Source organism: Neolamprologus brichardi, unplaced genomic scaffold (genome assembly GCF_056152115.1).
Source record: "Neolamprologus brichardi isolate AB-2024 unplaced genomic scaffold, ASM5615211v1 NODE_ptg000008l+_length_2720982_cov_1, whole genome shotgun sequence".
NCBI lineage: Eukaryota > Metazoa > Chordata > Actinopteri > Cichliformes > Cichlidae > Neolamprologus > Neolamprologus brichardi.
In genome coordinates, this window is record NW_028270135.1 from 1341832 (window position 1) to 1357371 (window position 15540).

General features: G+C 41.7%; 1 protein-coding gene across 1 annotated transcript in view; it reads right to left on the reverse strand.

The window, feature by feature from the left end:
• cdk14 (cyclin dependent kinase 14) overlaps nt 1–13487 on the reverse strand; it is a 266335-nt gene extending 252848 nt beyond the window's left edge. Inside the window, exon 1 of the mRNA XM_087837157.1 lies at nt 13024–13487. Coding sequence (XP_087693283.1) covers nt 13024–13117 — 94 coding nt within the window. The 5' untranslated portion in view covers nt 13118–13487. The remainder of the gene's footprint in view (nt 1–13023) is intronic.
• Nucleotides 13488–15540: the final 2053 nt, after the last annotated feature.

Sequence of the window (15540 nt, forward strand, 5' to 3'; positions counted from 1 at the left end):
CAGGCAGGATAGACGAATGTCACCGAGCAGTGACTCAGTTTGTGGTCAAAGGCTTGCAGCCATTTGCCACAGCAGATGATTTTGTAGGCAGGGACATTACTGGATATTCTTGTGTAATTGCTACAGAATAATTGATGTTATACTTTGTTATTGCTACAGAAGAATATTTATTTTATTATTTTACATTTACAATTTTTTTCCTGGGGACCCTGTGACACCCCATTGAAGAGCCGTAGGCTGTGGATCTCTTAAGATCTCACTGTTGGGTTTGTAAGGCCATGTTACTTACTCTTGTTCAAAAAGAAGATAAAAAACAAAGTTCTAAGTTAATCGACCTTAGTGTTCTCTTTTTTTAAAAAGAATCGATAAAGAATCGAAAATGGAATCGGAATCATGAAAATCTTATCAATACCCATCCCTAGCTAGCATAGCATCTTTAGCCACACTCGCAAGCTAAACTGACATGTTATGCACGGCATATAGTGGCGGGCGTTTTATCTGCATATAAAATATGTTTTTGTTTTTGAAGGATGTGATTATTGGTTTTGAAAGGCTCCTAAATATATAGACGATGCTTGTACTTAATGTTTGGTAAAATGAGTGAAACTTGTTAAGTTTTCTAGACTAAGTGAGAATTCAGAGTGGTTTGTTCACACATGCTCATAAGCATGAAGCTTAATTTCATGCAGACTAAAAAAAAAAGGAAGCAATCGATCCAACAGTCTGACCCATTCTAACACAAACCACAGCTGCTGTACTCAGACTACTTCCTGGGTGATTTTTACTTAAGCTAAGCAGCCTTTTCCTTACTTTTAATACTAATAATAAAGAGCAACTGTCCTGGATCGCTTGTCTGGAAAAGCCACTTCCTGACAAATGTCCTGCCTCCTCCTTCACTTTAATTCTAAAATTAAAACTGTGTCACTTTGTTATTTGAATGGTAAATGAATCGATTCTTATGAGTCGATAGCCTGCTCGGCCTTCTGAGCTAACACCACCAAACTGTGGTGCAGGATGTTGCAGCTACATAAAGAAGAGACTGTGAACATCTGAATGTGTTATTAATGTCCAAATTACCAGAAAGGGTGTAACCAGTGATTCAATTATATGCTTGAACCCACAATGACGATCAACTCCTCATGTTCATTTCAGGACATTATTGCATTTGACAACAATATTTCTTTATTTTTCCTCCCACAGCACAAGGAGCCTGTCAAACGTATTCTTTATATATGATTGTTTTTATTAGTTATTACTTCCTCATGATGATTACGTTTGCAGGACAAAGGCAGCACAGGCAGAGTGTGGTCTGGGAGGAGGTGGTGCTTCCAGGTAAAATGACTTATTTATCTCAGAGTGAGTGTGGAAGCGTTGTCAGCTCAGCCACTGAGCCGTGAAACCGCTGCTTCCTTCTCCTCAGAGGATCAGCACACACACACATTCCCCAAAGGCTGCACACTCCAGACAGCCGCAAATCCACACTCAATACAAAGGATTAGTCTGCAGGTAGACAATGGAGCCTCAGCCGTGGATGACACGCAACATTTAGTACCCATAAAACAACAAATGCATTTCTCACCGACTGGTGAATATTTCTATTTAAATATTTTTTTAGGTTTTATTCAAATAAAAGTTAAAAATACTCTTATTTGGATTTTTATGTGTTTTTGATTTTTCTTCCCATATTGAAAAAGAACAAAAAGGTGAGACTCTTCTAATACATTGATTTTATTTGGGGTTTATTTTTTAATGAAGACGTAATGACTTCCTTGAACAACAAATTTTGAAGTCAGTGAACTTCCCGGTTGAAGGAAGATGAAAAAAGCGATCAACAATACTCTAACTGAAATAGCAAAATGCCAAAGTGGCCATGGTGAGTAGGACAGGTGTCCTCTCATGTTCCTGATATTACCAAACGACATCCTGGTGCTGAGATACCCAATCAGACAAAACTAATTTAGCTAACATTTTTTAATCTTTAAAGTACTGATATATATTTCTCATCACAGAGAAGCTATAACTGCTCCAACAACAAAAATACGTTGCATGTTTATCAAAGCAATAAATGCTAATGGTACAACTGATAGCTTTGTGCTGTAACTGGTTATGCTAGCTTAGATAATCAAGCAACGGCCAATTTTATTTATATAGCACAATTCATTACAAGCAAATTCAATGTGCTCAAGCAGCAGCAGGAGCACCGATGGACAGTTTATAACATCTTAAGGTCATTAACTGACTAATTAGCTGTTAATTAGCAACGATTTTCAAAATACAGTAATAACATCAAAAACTGATTACTAATATTTTAAGTCCCCATAAACTAACAAAAAGATTCTTCCCCTCATGAAGGAATAAAAAAAAAAAAAAACAATATATATAATTATTTTTTAATCATTAAGGAAAATATGGTTGTTCAGCCCGTTCTCACTCCCGAGGCGTAACATGCCGACGTTTTGTCACGTCCCGCGGCGTTCCTGAGGAACGCGAAAGGAGACCTTCGGCGTTCTTATGGTACGCGGCGGGTTATGGCTGAAATCCAGTGCAATGACGCTCCCGCGGTAATAGACGTTCCAGCCCTGTATTCCAGCCCTAAACCTAACCTTATCCCTAGCCCTAACCATAACCTTTTTCCTGACCTTAACCAAGACTTAAATGATGTTAAATAGCGTGTTTCTAAGCGATTTGAAGAAAAAGAGCGAACATGTGTAGATTGAGTCCATACGGTTCTCATATTTCCTCATTTTTCCGAGGTCGTCATTTAGGAACGTGGTGGGTAGCCCAAAACGTAATATGTTGACGATTTGTCACCTAGCGTAAAATGTTACGCTTTGGGAGTGAGAACGTGTTGGGTTGTTATATACTGAATTTATACCAACTAAGTAAATTTTATTTACATTACATTGAAAGTGTACATGTAGTTTAACTCTTTAAAGTAATTATTTTTGGTATAATACTGCTGACTGTAGTTTACTAAACTCTGCTAAATTAAAAGAATATTTCATCATTCTGGGAAAATGGGTTTCACAGCAATTACAAAATATGTGCTATTGAAACCAAACTCTGTAACTGCTCAGTCCCACTGAAAAACGAAACAAACACCCTGAGCACAGCTGATCTCATCTGGATGCGAGACCACCTGGGAGTACCAGGTGTTTTTTGAGTGGCTTAGCTCAGGAGGTGGAGCAGGTTCTCTGTTAATCAGAAGGTTGGTGGTTTAATCTCTGGATGCCAAATATCCTTGGACACGATATCAACCCCAAGTGACTGCGATGCATCCATCTGAAGGTGAATGCTGCACAGATGCCACTTCAGCAAAGAAAAAAGTGCATGTTAGGCATGTTGTATAAAAACCTTTAAGCGGTCAGGTAGAGAAAAATGCTGTATGAAAACCAGTGCATTTACCATTTTACCAACCTCCTTAAAACCAGAGGGACATGAATAAATAAATAAAATCGGTTGCTGGCCAGTAATTTCTTTTTTTTCTTCTTTGCATTCAGCGACCAATTGCACGTAGTTGAAGCAACCAGCTGGTCATCGAAAAGGTGACCAACACCCTCAACTTCTATACAGCCACTTTTGATCGCAAAGTCGGCTGTTGGTAGGCAACCTGCCTCCATTCAGTCTGCATTCAGTCTCAGACAGATTGCCAAAGGTTAGCAAACAACTGCTGTCCAATTACCAAATGTACACAGGGACACCTTACAATCAATCTGAGTAAGTTTGTCCCAATGAGCACAACTGGTCTGTTGTCTTATGGTGCTCAACTCAGCTAGTTGCCAACTGGTTGTACATTTCTTACATAAAAGCTAGGTTGCTGAGCATCTGCGTCATTTTTCAGTTAAATCACCAACCTGCAGCAACTACGTCACTATTTCTGGAGGAATATGGTTGGACTTAATATAAGTACATAATGGAAATTTCTGCTCAGCGTCAATTTCTCCATATATAGATGACTACACAATACTACACTCCGCATGCCTGACTACGTAAAAAAATTCAAACGCGTTGGAGGAAATTTCTGGGGAGAGGGAAGTCTGGCCACGACCAAGTGGAAACATTTAAAAACAACATTGTAACATGTAACACAAACATGTAAGTGTGACAAATATGCAAACGAATCAATATTTATCTGCAGAGTATGGAAAAAAGGTTCAGTCTAGAGTTTGAAGGAAAGAGCATGTTACAATTACTGTTTCTGCAGCTGCTCCTCACTTATATATTTTGCCTTTTGATCACATTTGAGAGAACCATTAAGAAGCTAAACTAATCTTTCATACAGGAAATAAAGTCATGAAAGAGATTTAATCCCGTTTCAAAACCAGGTATGTGCTGAAGGACAAATCCCTCCAGCTCGGCTGCACTCGAAATTTTATCTGCAGAATAAAACACTGAAATCTTAAGGTGTTTTTATCATCTGACATTCACATATATTTAATCTATATTTATCCTAGGAAGGAAAAACACACAGTCACAATGGAGTTACTACATTTACTGTTTCACTATTTCCTCCAACACTGAAGATTTTGAGGCTGAAAAAGCAAAAGTTAGATTTATTGCTACAGATTAATTAAGCACTGGGGGAAATGAAAATCTGAGTAACAAAGTTTTCTGAATCTGCTCTAAATTAGAAACCTGCTGAATGAATAAGAGAATGGATTCTCTTATTCATTCAGCAGTAGTGATGGGTACCGGTATCCGGTGCCATGATGGCACCGGTTCTGTCATAAACGGTAGTAACCAGACCGAAAAGCAGCGCACATTTCGGTGCTTTTTTTCCCTGAGCTGTGACACACTTTAGATTCTAGCCAATCATTTTAGGTTTCCGAGGATAGTAGGCGGGCCCAGGTACGTACGTTCTTTTAGAGCAGAGCTACAGATTAAAAATACCCAAGGCGAAGCGGTCAAAGTCTGGCTGTACTTCACAGCAAAAGATGCAAACTCAGCAGCTGCAACAAGTGCTTTAAGCTGATACTGTGATGCTGTCAAAGGAGGTAACACCTCGAATCTGATGAAACACCTGGCAACGCATAGCGTTTTTTTTAAAAGCCGAGAAATGCGCCGTATTTGATAGCTTGCTGCGAGACCTCACACCGAGCACATCTACTGCGGGTGTGGTGCCTGTTATCGACCCGGAGTTAGAAACATCCCCCAAAAACCCGAAGAGGAGAGTCCTGGCCCCTAGCCCTGCCAGTGTAGCAGAAATGATGATGATGATGATGCAGCAGCAGCCGTTCTTCTCTGCGTGAGTAGCTTAATGTTGTTCGTGTGTAATTTACGTTGAGTAGGCTAACCACGTTATTACATTAATGCATGTAAGGTGAACTAGCAAACATCATCATAGCTACATGCAGCTGTCTTCTTGTTTGATGGCAGATACTCCCTTCACCCTGGACAAAAAGGCTAAAATGACCAAAGAAAAAGTGGGAAACAGTTAAACATGAGAGGTTTTTGGACAAAGTTTGTGTTTTTTCCATTGTTTAAGCTGCTTCCAGCCAAGAGTGATACCATATATGCCCCATAGCTGCAGAAAAGGCTAACATTGTTATCTTTTTACAAAAAAACAGCTGAACATGAGAGGTTTTTGGACCAATTTTGTGTTCTCCATTCTTTAAGCACCGGTTTGAGCACCGTTTAAGCACCGGCACCGTTTCAAAAGTACCGGTTTGGCACCGGTATCAGATAAAACCTAAACGATACCCATCCCTATTCAGCAGGTTATAATTCAAAGACTAATATTAATATACTAATAATACCAATACTAAAAATTGGAGAGAGCAACATTTGAGCAGTTTCTAAAATAGACCAGACTGGCATCTGGCACCAACAAGCATGTTCATAGTCGCTACATGACTTCCTGAAAGCTAAAAGCAATAGCTTGACCTCATGGATCACTTCACAATTTCCAGTCATTTGCACCCTAATGTTACATACAGTTAGTCAGCTACCTGTAACTTAGCTATGCTGCATGCATTTGGTAATAGTTACTTCCAGAGGTGTGATACTCTGGGCTAGATGACCCAGCATGATGCACACCCACATGAACGCCCATGATGGTTCTTGTTTGTTTCTATGATCAAAGGTTAGACTGACTGTATGCACAGATCTTAAATCTACCTGTACAAAGCTTCATCTCCATCCCTGCCTACCCGACCTCCACCACACATCACACCTCTCTGCTCCCTGCATGAGTCCTCTTCTCTCCCTGCAGTTCTAGAATACCATGTCAACTAGGGCTGCCACAAACGATTGTTTTGATAGTCGACTAGTCACCGATTATTTTTGCGATTAGTCGACTAATCAGATCATCATCCATTGGACGTAAAACGTACAGCTTATTGCACCTCTTATATAACTATCATTAGCTTACAGCTTTAAGTGTTTAAGGTATGTGCTAACTAAAAATAAAGACAAGATGATAGTTTATTAAATTTTAATGAAATTTGCAGATTGTTTCGGTGAAGTTTAATAAACTCCTTGCTATCTAAAATATAACAGGACACCGGAGTAAATTCTGGAGCATCTCACACTTCTGATAATCAGCTGTCTGCTTGATGTTTATTCAGCTGTGTAAAAACTATAACTTTAATCTCAGCCAAACCGATTTACTCAGGAACAAATAAAATACTAAAAAACCCAAACAATAACATTTTTAAGTTATCTAAGTGACTTATATATATGTTTAACCTGAGTAGCGAAAGACGGCGGTGGGTTTGAAAACGAGTCCGGTGTTCTCACGGCTCTAGTGAGCCTAGCCCCCGGCTAGCTATCGAGCTAGCGGGTAACAGACGTCTCCGAAAACGTCGGAGCGCTTTTGAAAATATGTGGTGTCTTGATAAACTGAGCAGATATTTGAGGTTTACACAGCTACATTCTCGCCTGAAAACATGTTAAACGTTTATTTTGTGACCCAGAAAGAATAATAAGAGTAATATTAAAACTAACTAGCTGCCGCCATTGTTGACAACTGAGCTGGGCTGCGCTATGAATTCTGGGACACAGCTTCTTCTTCTTCTACGGGGTTTAACGGCAGCTGGCATCCTTGTACATGCAGTGCTGCCATCTTCTGTTTCAGTCCGTTATTACACTCTTAAATCCTACTACTTATTCCTGCGTCTTTTGTGATCTTACAAAGCTTCAAACGACGCGTCGACTATTAAATCAGTCGTCGATGATTTTGATAGTCGACGTAATCATGACTAGTCGACTAATCGTGGCAGCCCTAATGTCAACTCATACATGCATTATAATTTGCCACAGATATGATGACAAATAATATTATTTAAAGTTTTTCTTTATAGTAATAACAGTGTATAGTGTACACAATCATTTCCCACAGACCGACTGAGTTCTTAGCTCGCTATGGCGGCCTGGGCAGGATGTAGGCGGAGTGCGTGTTTGGCTTGAACACATCGTGTGCTTCACTGTGATGAATCTCAGAATCGGTGCCATCCACGTTCCCCACAGTGCCAATCTGATCGAAATGAATGTGAAGACTGTAGCTTTTCCCAGCACTCGTGTCTGCCCGAGGAGAGTTACAGCGGCCATACTCTTAATCACACATTAACAGCTTGACGCTGCAGCCACACTCCGATCAGCTGGCCACTGAACAGCTGTTGGGGGTTAATTGCCTTGCTCAAGGGCACCTCTTTAGGAGTAATGAGGGAGGAGAAACCTCTCTTAATTCCCTTCAATGAATTGATACCCCCTGTATTTCCAAGGTCATCAGTTCACTGACAAATTTAAACTGCCAAAACTGCAGGAAGGCAAAATTAAAAATTTGAAGGTCACTGAAGGCTTTGCTGAGCCAAAGGAACTCCTCATTTATCTAAAGCTTTTCTAATCTTCTGTCTGCTCTAATGCCGGTGCCAACATTTGCCACTGGACACCAGCATCTGCATCAGCATTCAGCAAGAGCTGCTGCCTGGTGGCACGAGCTGACATTATGCTGCAGGAATCCTGTTTCATGAAACGGTGAAAAAGAACATCTGCACTGGAGGTCAGGCAAAGTCCAAGGCAGTGGTTCTTGTTTGTAGTCATCTGCAGTCTGTCTTCATGATCTTGCAAACACAGCGCTCCATCCTGACATTTCACTACGTGACTGGTCTCTTCAAACCTGAGGTCACTGTGCAGAACAGGCTGACAAACTCTGCGTCAGCCCATCAACCTGGTTTGTGTCTGTTCAAATGAAAATACTAACAATGCATTACGCTGCACGGTGCTGTCCACGGGGACCTGTTGGATCAACATGCCTGCAAGGATATAAAGAATACAGCGCTCTCTTGAATTTGCTTTGTTAAGGCTTCCGTGGAGCAAGGCGAGGGGCCGATCAATGCTTAGATGTGTTGATTTAGATGAGAGGAGAGACAGCCAATAGGAGACGAGCATCAGCAAAGCAGAAACGTCAATGCCAATCTCGCTTCCTCCTGCAACACTGACCCAAACTCAAGCTCTCAGTTTCTTACAGACTGCATCCAACTGCTCTTTGTCTGCAACACACTGCTTCAAAGGCCACACAGGTGGTGTGTGTGATTGTCTTTTACAGCCAGTGATGTGAGTGCGGGACAATAAGTCACATGAAACCATAAGCGTCTGTAACCACGGTAACTTCTGACCCCACTTCCGCCAGTCCCTTTATTGTGGCGGGAATGAACCCCGTATAAGTTCAATCAGCTGCATGTTCCCTGCTCCTCTGGCTGCTGTTGTCCCTGTGGTTGGCGTACTCGTCAGATATTGACAAATTTTACACTGCATACTAGTTGACAGCGTGCAATAACCTTCATCCTTACACCACCTCACAATCGACTCAACGGTCAGGTTTTTTTTCTCCCGCGATCAGCCCTGATCAGCCCTGATCAGCCCTGATCAGCGCGGGATGGCGAGCCACCCGACCACCGCTGTATTGCGGTCTCGTAAACCTATGGACTGAATGAAACTGTTAACACGTGACCTCACACCTCACAGGTGCATGAAACTAAACTGATCTCATGCTGGACTAAACCTCATCCCACCTCCTTTTGGAACCTAATAAGCTGTTTTGTATTGTCAACATTATTTTGTTTGTGATATATATGCATATATTTTTTATTTTTTTGTATATCTGTCTATATATTTATCATCACCTACACAATATATATATTTTTGAGCTCTATTTTGGTTTCCTGTGTTTTATTCACACACTCAGGCTCCGTAGCCGAAGCTACTTCTGATAGCTCGTTGTCTATGAAGCCTCAGTCAGGCGCCCTGGTCCTTTAACCGTGTTACACGTCACTTCAAGCACATCGCCAGGTCTTGTCGTTTGGCCGATAAACAATTTCACGGCATTTATGGAAATAATTATTAACAAAATTATGACAGAAAAGCAACAGCCTTACTTACTATATATTGTGTATCGCTAAATATTTGTAACAAACTATCCATCCACTCTCCTCTGCTTATCCTTGTCAGGGGGCTGAAGCCAATCCCAGCGGAAGGCAGGCTGCACCGTGGTCACCAGTCTGACGCAGGGCTAACACATAAACAGACCACTCACACTGACGCCCGTTACCAGTTAACCTAACCTGACTAACTGTGTGTCTTTGGAGACGAACACTTGGTTTAAAAAAAGAAAACGGAGGATAAAATTATCATCCAGTGAGAAGAATTCAGTTTGTAGTTTTTATGCATTTCCTATGAATCAGATGTAGTTACATGTGGAGCTGAAAAGATTTTTGTGTTAATCAGCAAGTCAACAACCCCATTTCTGAAAAGGTCGGGACGGTGTGTAACATATAAATCAAAACGATGACATCATTTGAAAATGCTTAACAGAAAAAAGTGCAGAAACAAGCTGGTGGGTCTACACTCAAACAGCAGAGTTATTAGTAAGTTGATCCCAGAGGGATTCACTACACTGAGCAAACAGTCCAACAATTATAGTAAAACAGTTGATGGATTTCATCATCTATGCTACATAATGTCATTAAAAAGATTGAGAGGATCTAAAGACAAAGCTGAGAGCAGTTTGAATGGCTTTCACGTTCAGGCCCTCGTCCTCGTCCTCGCAGGTGGGCAACCTCCACGAGACCTTCCACGAGCCATTATCAGCATCTACATGTTTTTAAAAGAGATCAATCTTAATCCAAATTCATGATTTTCCTATTCATCACCCTCCCGCTGCTATGCGAGCTTACATTCTCCGTTTGTGTTTGTTTGTCGCGTTCAGCTGCTGTCGCCTATGCATCACTTAACTGTTACAAAATGAGCATTTACAACACAATTTTATAATTTTATTAAATATTAATAAACACGCTCCAAAAACAGGACCATCAGCTTTTAGAAATGATGGATACAGTGTAATACGGGTGATGGTTCATGTGGGGAATTCTTTTTTTAATTGTTCTCCCAAATCTCAGCAATCAAAGGACAAAACTTTATTCTGTCACACAAAATACTCTTTATATTTTTTAAAGGTCGGGTTTGTCACCAATGACGTCTTAACATTTATACCATTTAACAGTGTCATCTTGCTAATGGTTGCAATCCTCCAAAGTGACCTCACATCCACCAGCAGCAGATGTGCTTTAGTGTTGTGTTGCCTGCTCGTGCACCTCTGGGATTTTGTAACCTTGTGTGGGTGATGTGGCTGGCACGGGCTAAAGACGCGAGTGTACACTCACGCCAGCTTTACGACCGTTTTCGTGATATTTCTGCAGGAGCTCAGATATTCCACCGTACAGACGTCGCAACTGTTTGAAAACAAGAAGCACTCAGAGAGAAAGCTCGGCCTGGACAGCTCCCTCTCTGCTCTGTGTTTACTTTAAAGCAACAGTGTTGTATTTTCTATGTATTCATTTTGCTGTTTTGTGGTCTTTTTAAACGTACAGTAAAAAAGGTGCAACGTGCAGGCTTTTGTTCAAACATTTTACTGTACTCAACATTATTTTTAATGTATTAGTTATTTATGGATACATGTGTAGCATTCACTTTATTGTAAAGCGTGTTCATTTAAATGTTTAGTCATGAATATTATGTTAAAAAAGAGGTTTTTTTCCAAAATTATTTTATTTTATTCTAGAACATGTATTTAAACTGTTATAACCTGTTACTGTAATGTACATTACAAAGTCATAAAATATATAGTCTTTATTAAAATCCTTTTATATCCCTGATGTCAGTACCAACAATGGCCAAAAGAAACATATTTTAAATAGCAGCACTATGATGAGCTTGATAGAGGTCAGAAATCTTTCTATATTTCACACCAACCTATAAGAATCTGATTTATATGGATTTTTGTCTGTTTTCGATCAATAAATCATTAAGATGACATCAAAGACCTCATTTCTGGTTTAAGTTTCTAGCACTGATGCAGAGGCTCGCCTTACTTAAGTGCAGCGAGTACGCACATCCTCAGTTGTAGATCGTGTCGATGCTTTCGTTGCAACCATAACGACATCGTTTAGGTGTCACAGAGTTAATGACAAAATATGCAGTTTTTATTTCTCCCAGGTGAAGTTTGCTTGTTTGAGGAAGACGATGCTAAACCACATTACTCACTGTCCTGGAGCACGGCTCTGGGTGCCACGCTGGCCTGCAGTCCAGTCGAAATGAACATTTGGGCCATCATCAAACAAAATATCTGATAAATATATGCAGGCCCTGAATTCTGTGACAAACTGAGATCGCTTTACTTTCCTCTAGTTCATATATTTAATTATGAATCCCTTAGGAACCATATTGCTGACACTGACAGTCAATCACAGATGAATTACAACGTGTGAAACAAAGTCGTGCATGCACTTCATATACACTGTCTCCATAACACAATGGCTCAATTGAATCTAAGAGCTGAATGTGAACTCATCATAAAAACTGCTGATGTTCTGTTTTAAGGTGAAAAGTGACTGCAGAAATGTGTGCGTTAGTGCACGCAGAAATGTGTGCGTTAGTGACTGCAGAAATGTGTGCGTTAGTGCACGCAGAAATGTGTGCGTTAGTGCACGCAGAAACAACATGAGGAAAATAATCCTGCTTCCTGCTGGGAATATCTGAAAATGCTGCTGGGTCAAAGATTTCATTTGTGACACTTTGGAAACAAAAGCATCGATATGATCAGCAGATTGCTCAACAATGAGAGCGCGTGCGTCCCTGCAGATAAACACAATACACCTTAATTACCATGAAGATGATGATCGACCAGGCCCTCGTTTGTTTACTGCATCGTGTTAGAACAGGTCAGGAAATCAAACGGAGAGAAAAGTTCATCTCTTTTTTATCAAAGTCCAAAACATAAAGCGAACCGACACCAGTGATATTAATGTTTTGGTTACTGATATGAAAACTGCAACAAATAAATAAATAAAGATTCCGCTTTGGGACATTTACCGAAATATGAACTACTTCTTTGTCATGAATCTGTCATCACTTCCATGAATCATTTCCGTCATAAATCAGTGCGTCACGCGCATTCTCCAAACTTCAGAGGAGAACGTCCAGGCCGACATCTGTACAGATGTTTTCTGCCCAAGAGCCCAGAGACGGTGACACACGCCTCACAATGGAGATGCTGAAACAGACAAGTATCTTCAAAACAGGAGGTGATGTGAAAAGCGGAGAACTGATCGCGTCCATTGTTGTTTCTATAAAAGACGAGCTGAGCACGGACACAAAATGTAGCGATAAAAACAAACGTCAGTCATCTTCCTGTGAATATGATTGAATTCACGAAGATGACGCTGTGTACCAACACTTGGTGACCGTTAGTGGAAAAGTGTGAGCCCCGCTGGTCAGCAGCGGACAGTCTGCTGGAAAATCCTCACAACAGTTCAGAAACTTGACAAATCTGCAGTTTTCCTTCAAAATGAGGTGCGCGGTGCTTAAACAGCCGAACAAGCCCACTGATGTGGGTTTTCCACGGCCGCAAACTGCGAGCAGACATCATCTCAGTGGGAAGCGGCGGTCTGAGCTGCTGCAGGAGACATTTCACATCTGTTTTCTGGGTTTTTATGAACAACAGGCTCGAAAAAGGGAAACGGTACTCACCGATACTCCGGAAACTCTCTGACAAAGTTCTCCTCAACTTTTTCATTTTGCCCATTTTCTCCGGGGGCTGAGAGGCTGGCATCAGGTCGCACATTATTATCTTTTTCTCTCTCCCACCGACTTTGGCAGCGGGCTGGCTGTGGGGCTTCAGGCGGAGGAGGAGGAGGAGGAGGACCGGTGCTCAGGCAGCCCTGCGGGGCTTCTTCAGCCCAGCTGTAACGCGCTGGCAAACACAGGAAACGGAGCCTGAGCGGCTCTCACTGCTCTCATCAACTAGTGAGAACAAATGCCTTCTTGAGACTGACTCAAGAATGCGGCTCCATTTCCACAAGAGGCACAAAAAGTCCGCGCTGGAGCATCCAAAGTGGCGAGCGTGCGTAATTGTCTGCGCACTGGCACAGCGAGCAAACGGAGCTCCTCTTCTCACTTCTTTTTCTTCCCTCAGCGTCCCGCTCGCTCCCAGCTCCGCCACAGTCTACATATCATTTTTTTGGGATTCTCTCTCCGGTTTCGACCCTTCAGACCCCGCCCGGGATGCGGAGATTGGAAGGTTCCCGGGAACACCGGCTTTTCATTGGTCTCCGAGAGTGGCTGTCAAGCATCCAGCCCCGCCCTCCAGTGTGTTGCAGGAGGAGGAATATTTGTAGAGTACCGGGCTGCTCTCCGCGCTCCAGCTTGAGACTGCTGCCCTCTACAAGACCCAGGCTCGGAGCGCGGGTCGAGGTCCCCCCCCCTCTCCACGCAAAGCATCGGCTTCATCGGGCTTCTTCTTCACCTCAGCCTGGAACATCACAGCCTCAGATGATGAAGACCGAGTTTGTCTAACTGAGAAAATCAGTGCACACAAATCACCGGGTTTGCTACACGTGTGTTCTTTTGCACTTCGTGCATCATTCCTGTTACATCATAATAAAAATCCTATAGCTGCTGTCATCCTTTTGTCATCATCATACCATGAAACCATGTCCTCTCTGCAAGCTTTTGTTTTACTAGGACTAAGCTGCAGCTTCTTCTGTCGTCTTCTCCCTTTAGGGGTCGCCACTGCGGATCATCTGCCTCCATCTCACGCTATCCCAGCATCTTCCTCTGCCACACCAACCCATGCCCTAGAAACTGAGCACTTTATAATAGTCAGCAGTCCACTTCAGCCACAATGAAACTCGCAACAGAGCATGATTGAGAGTAAAGCGGCTGTGGGATTAAAGATACCAGAGCTGTTCAGGTCCTGCATCAGTAATCTAAACCCTGCAGCAGTGAGCTCCGCTGTCATGTGTCTTTATGTGCTGCTCAGACCTGATCATGTCTGTACTGCAGAGACTCACAGCAACCATGTGAGCGGGTCAGTGGTTTTTAGGTGTGCCATAACACATGGCAGTGTTTGGCTCTGCAATCATCTCAGGAATGCAGCAGGCTTGAGTGTTTTCATACTGCGGTCTCATTACTTCAACTGGGGCACCGCAATAATGGAAACAAATGTACGGCTTCATTAGTTTAAACTGGTGCTTGATTGTTGTGTGTTTGTAGGCAGCATGCACACCTCTCTGCTGCCCTACAAAAGCAGAACATGTCGGGTTAGAAGTGAGTTAAGACCAGAGAGTTCACATCTTAGCTTTCAGTAGGAATGATTTTAAGGAGCAGGGTACAGAAAGGGAGGACTGTTATTTAGGACACTTTCTACAGAAAACAACTAGAAACCAGCGCACTGTGAAAGCAGAAGTGCTACTCTGACAGTCCAGAGTTCATCTCTGATGATGTCAGAGCGCAGATATGTATCTATGAGATTCTTTTCTGGGACAGGTAAAGCTAAAATGCATTTGCCTTATGCAAAAATGTTAAATGTTGTCACACTTATCAAACCAATCACATACCACCATCTGTTTATAGGCAGTTTGTAACTGTAATTTGTAATCTGTAATTTTTGATGTGTAATTTGGAAACCAAGTGGCAACCCCTGAAGTCAAAAGTGAAACCATAGCAGAAGTGACAAAACTCCAGTTCCTCTGTTGGCCTCCGACTCCACAAATGCAAATGCAGGTCAGTCCCCACAGAGCTGTACATAACAACGTCCTGCGTTTGTGCCTTTCTGAGTATTTGCAGTGGAATCATCATCCCATTATGGATCATTAGCAGCTATATTCACTTGTAGCAATAACACAGAATTATTAAATGTAACACATTAAATATTTTCTTTTACAAATAATAGTTATATTTGATAATAACACCTTGTTCAGCCCTGCTAGTTTTAAGACAGGTCATAAACAGCTGCTGAACCTCTGGCATGTCACGTGAAGTCAATTTATTGAATTCATTTATAAGCTCACATTGATCCACACACAACATGTAACAGCTGGGCATAGTTCGTCTGAGTGGAAGATCCATAGACCTGCATTGCTTTCTAATTACCAGCAGAGGGTTATTCCTACTTCTCAGGTGATGTGTGATGTCAGCAACACTTTGACGACTTTATGGTCTCAGTTGCTGTTTTTAAGTTAGCATAATATAGTGTTGATTTTGTAA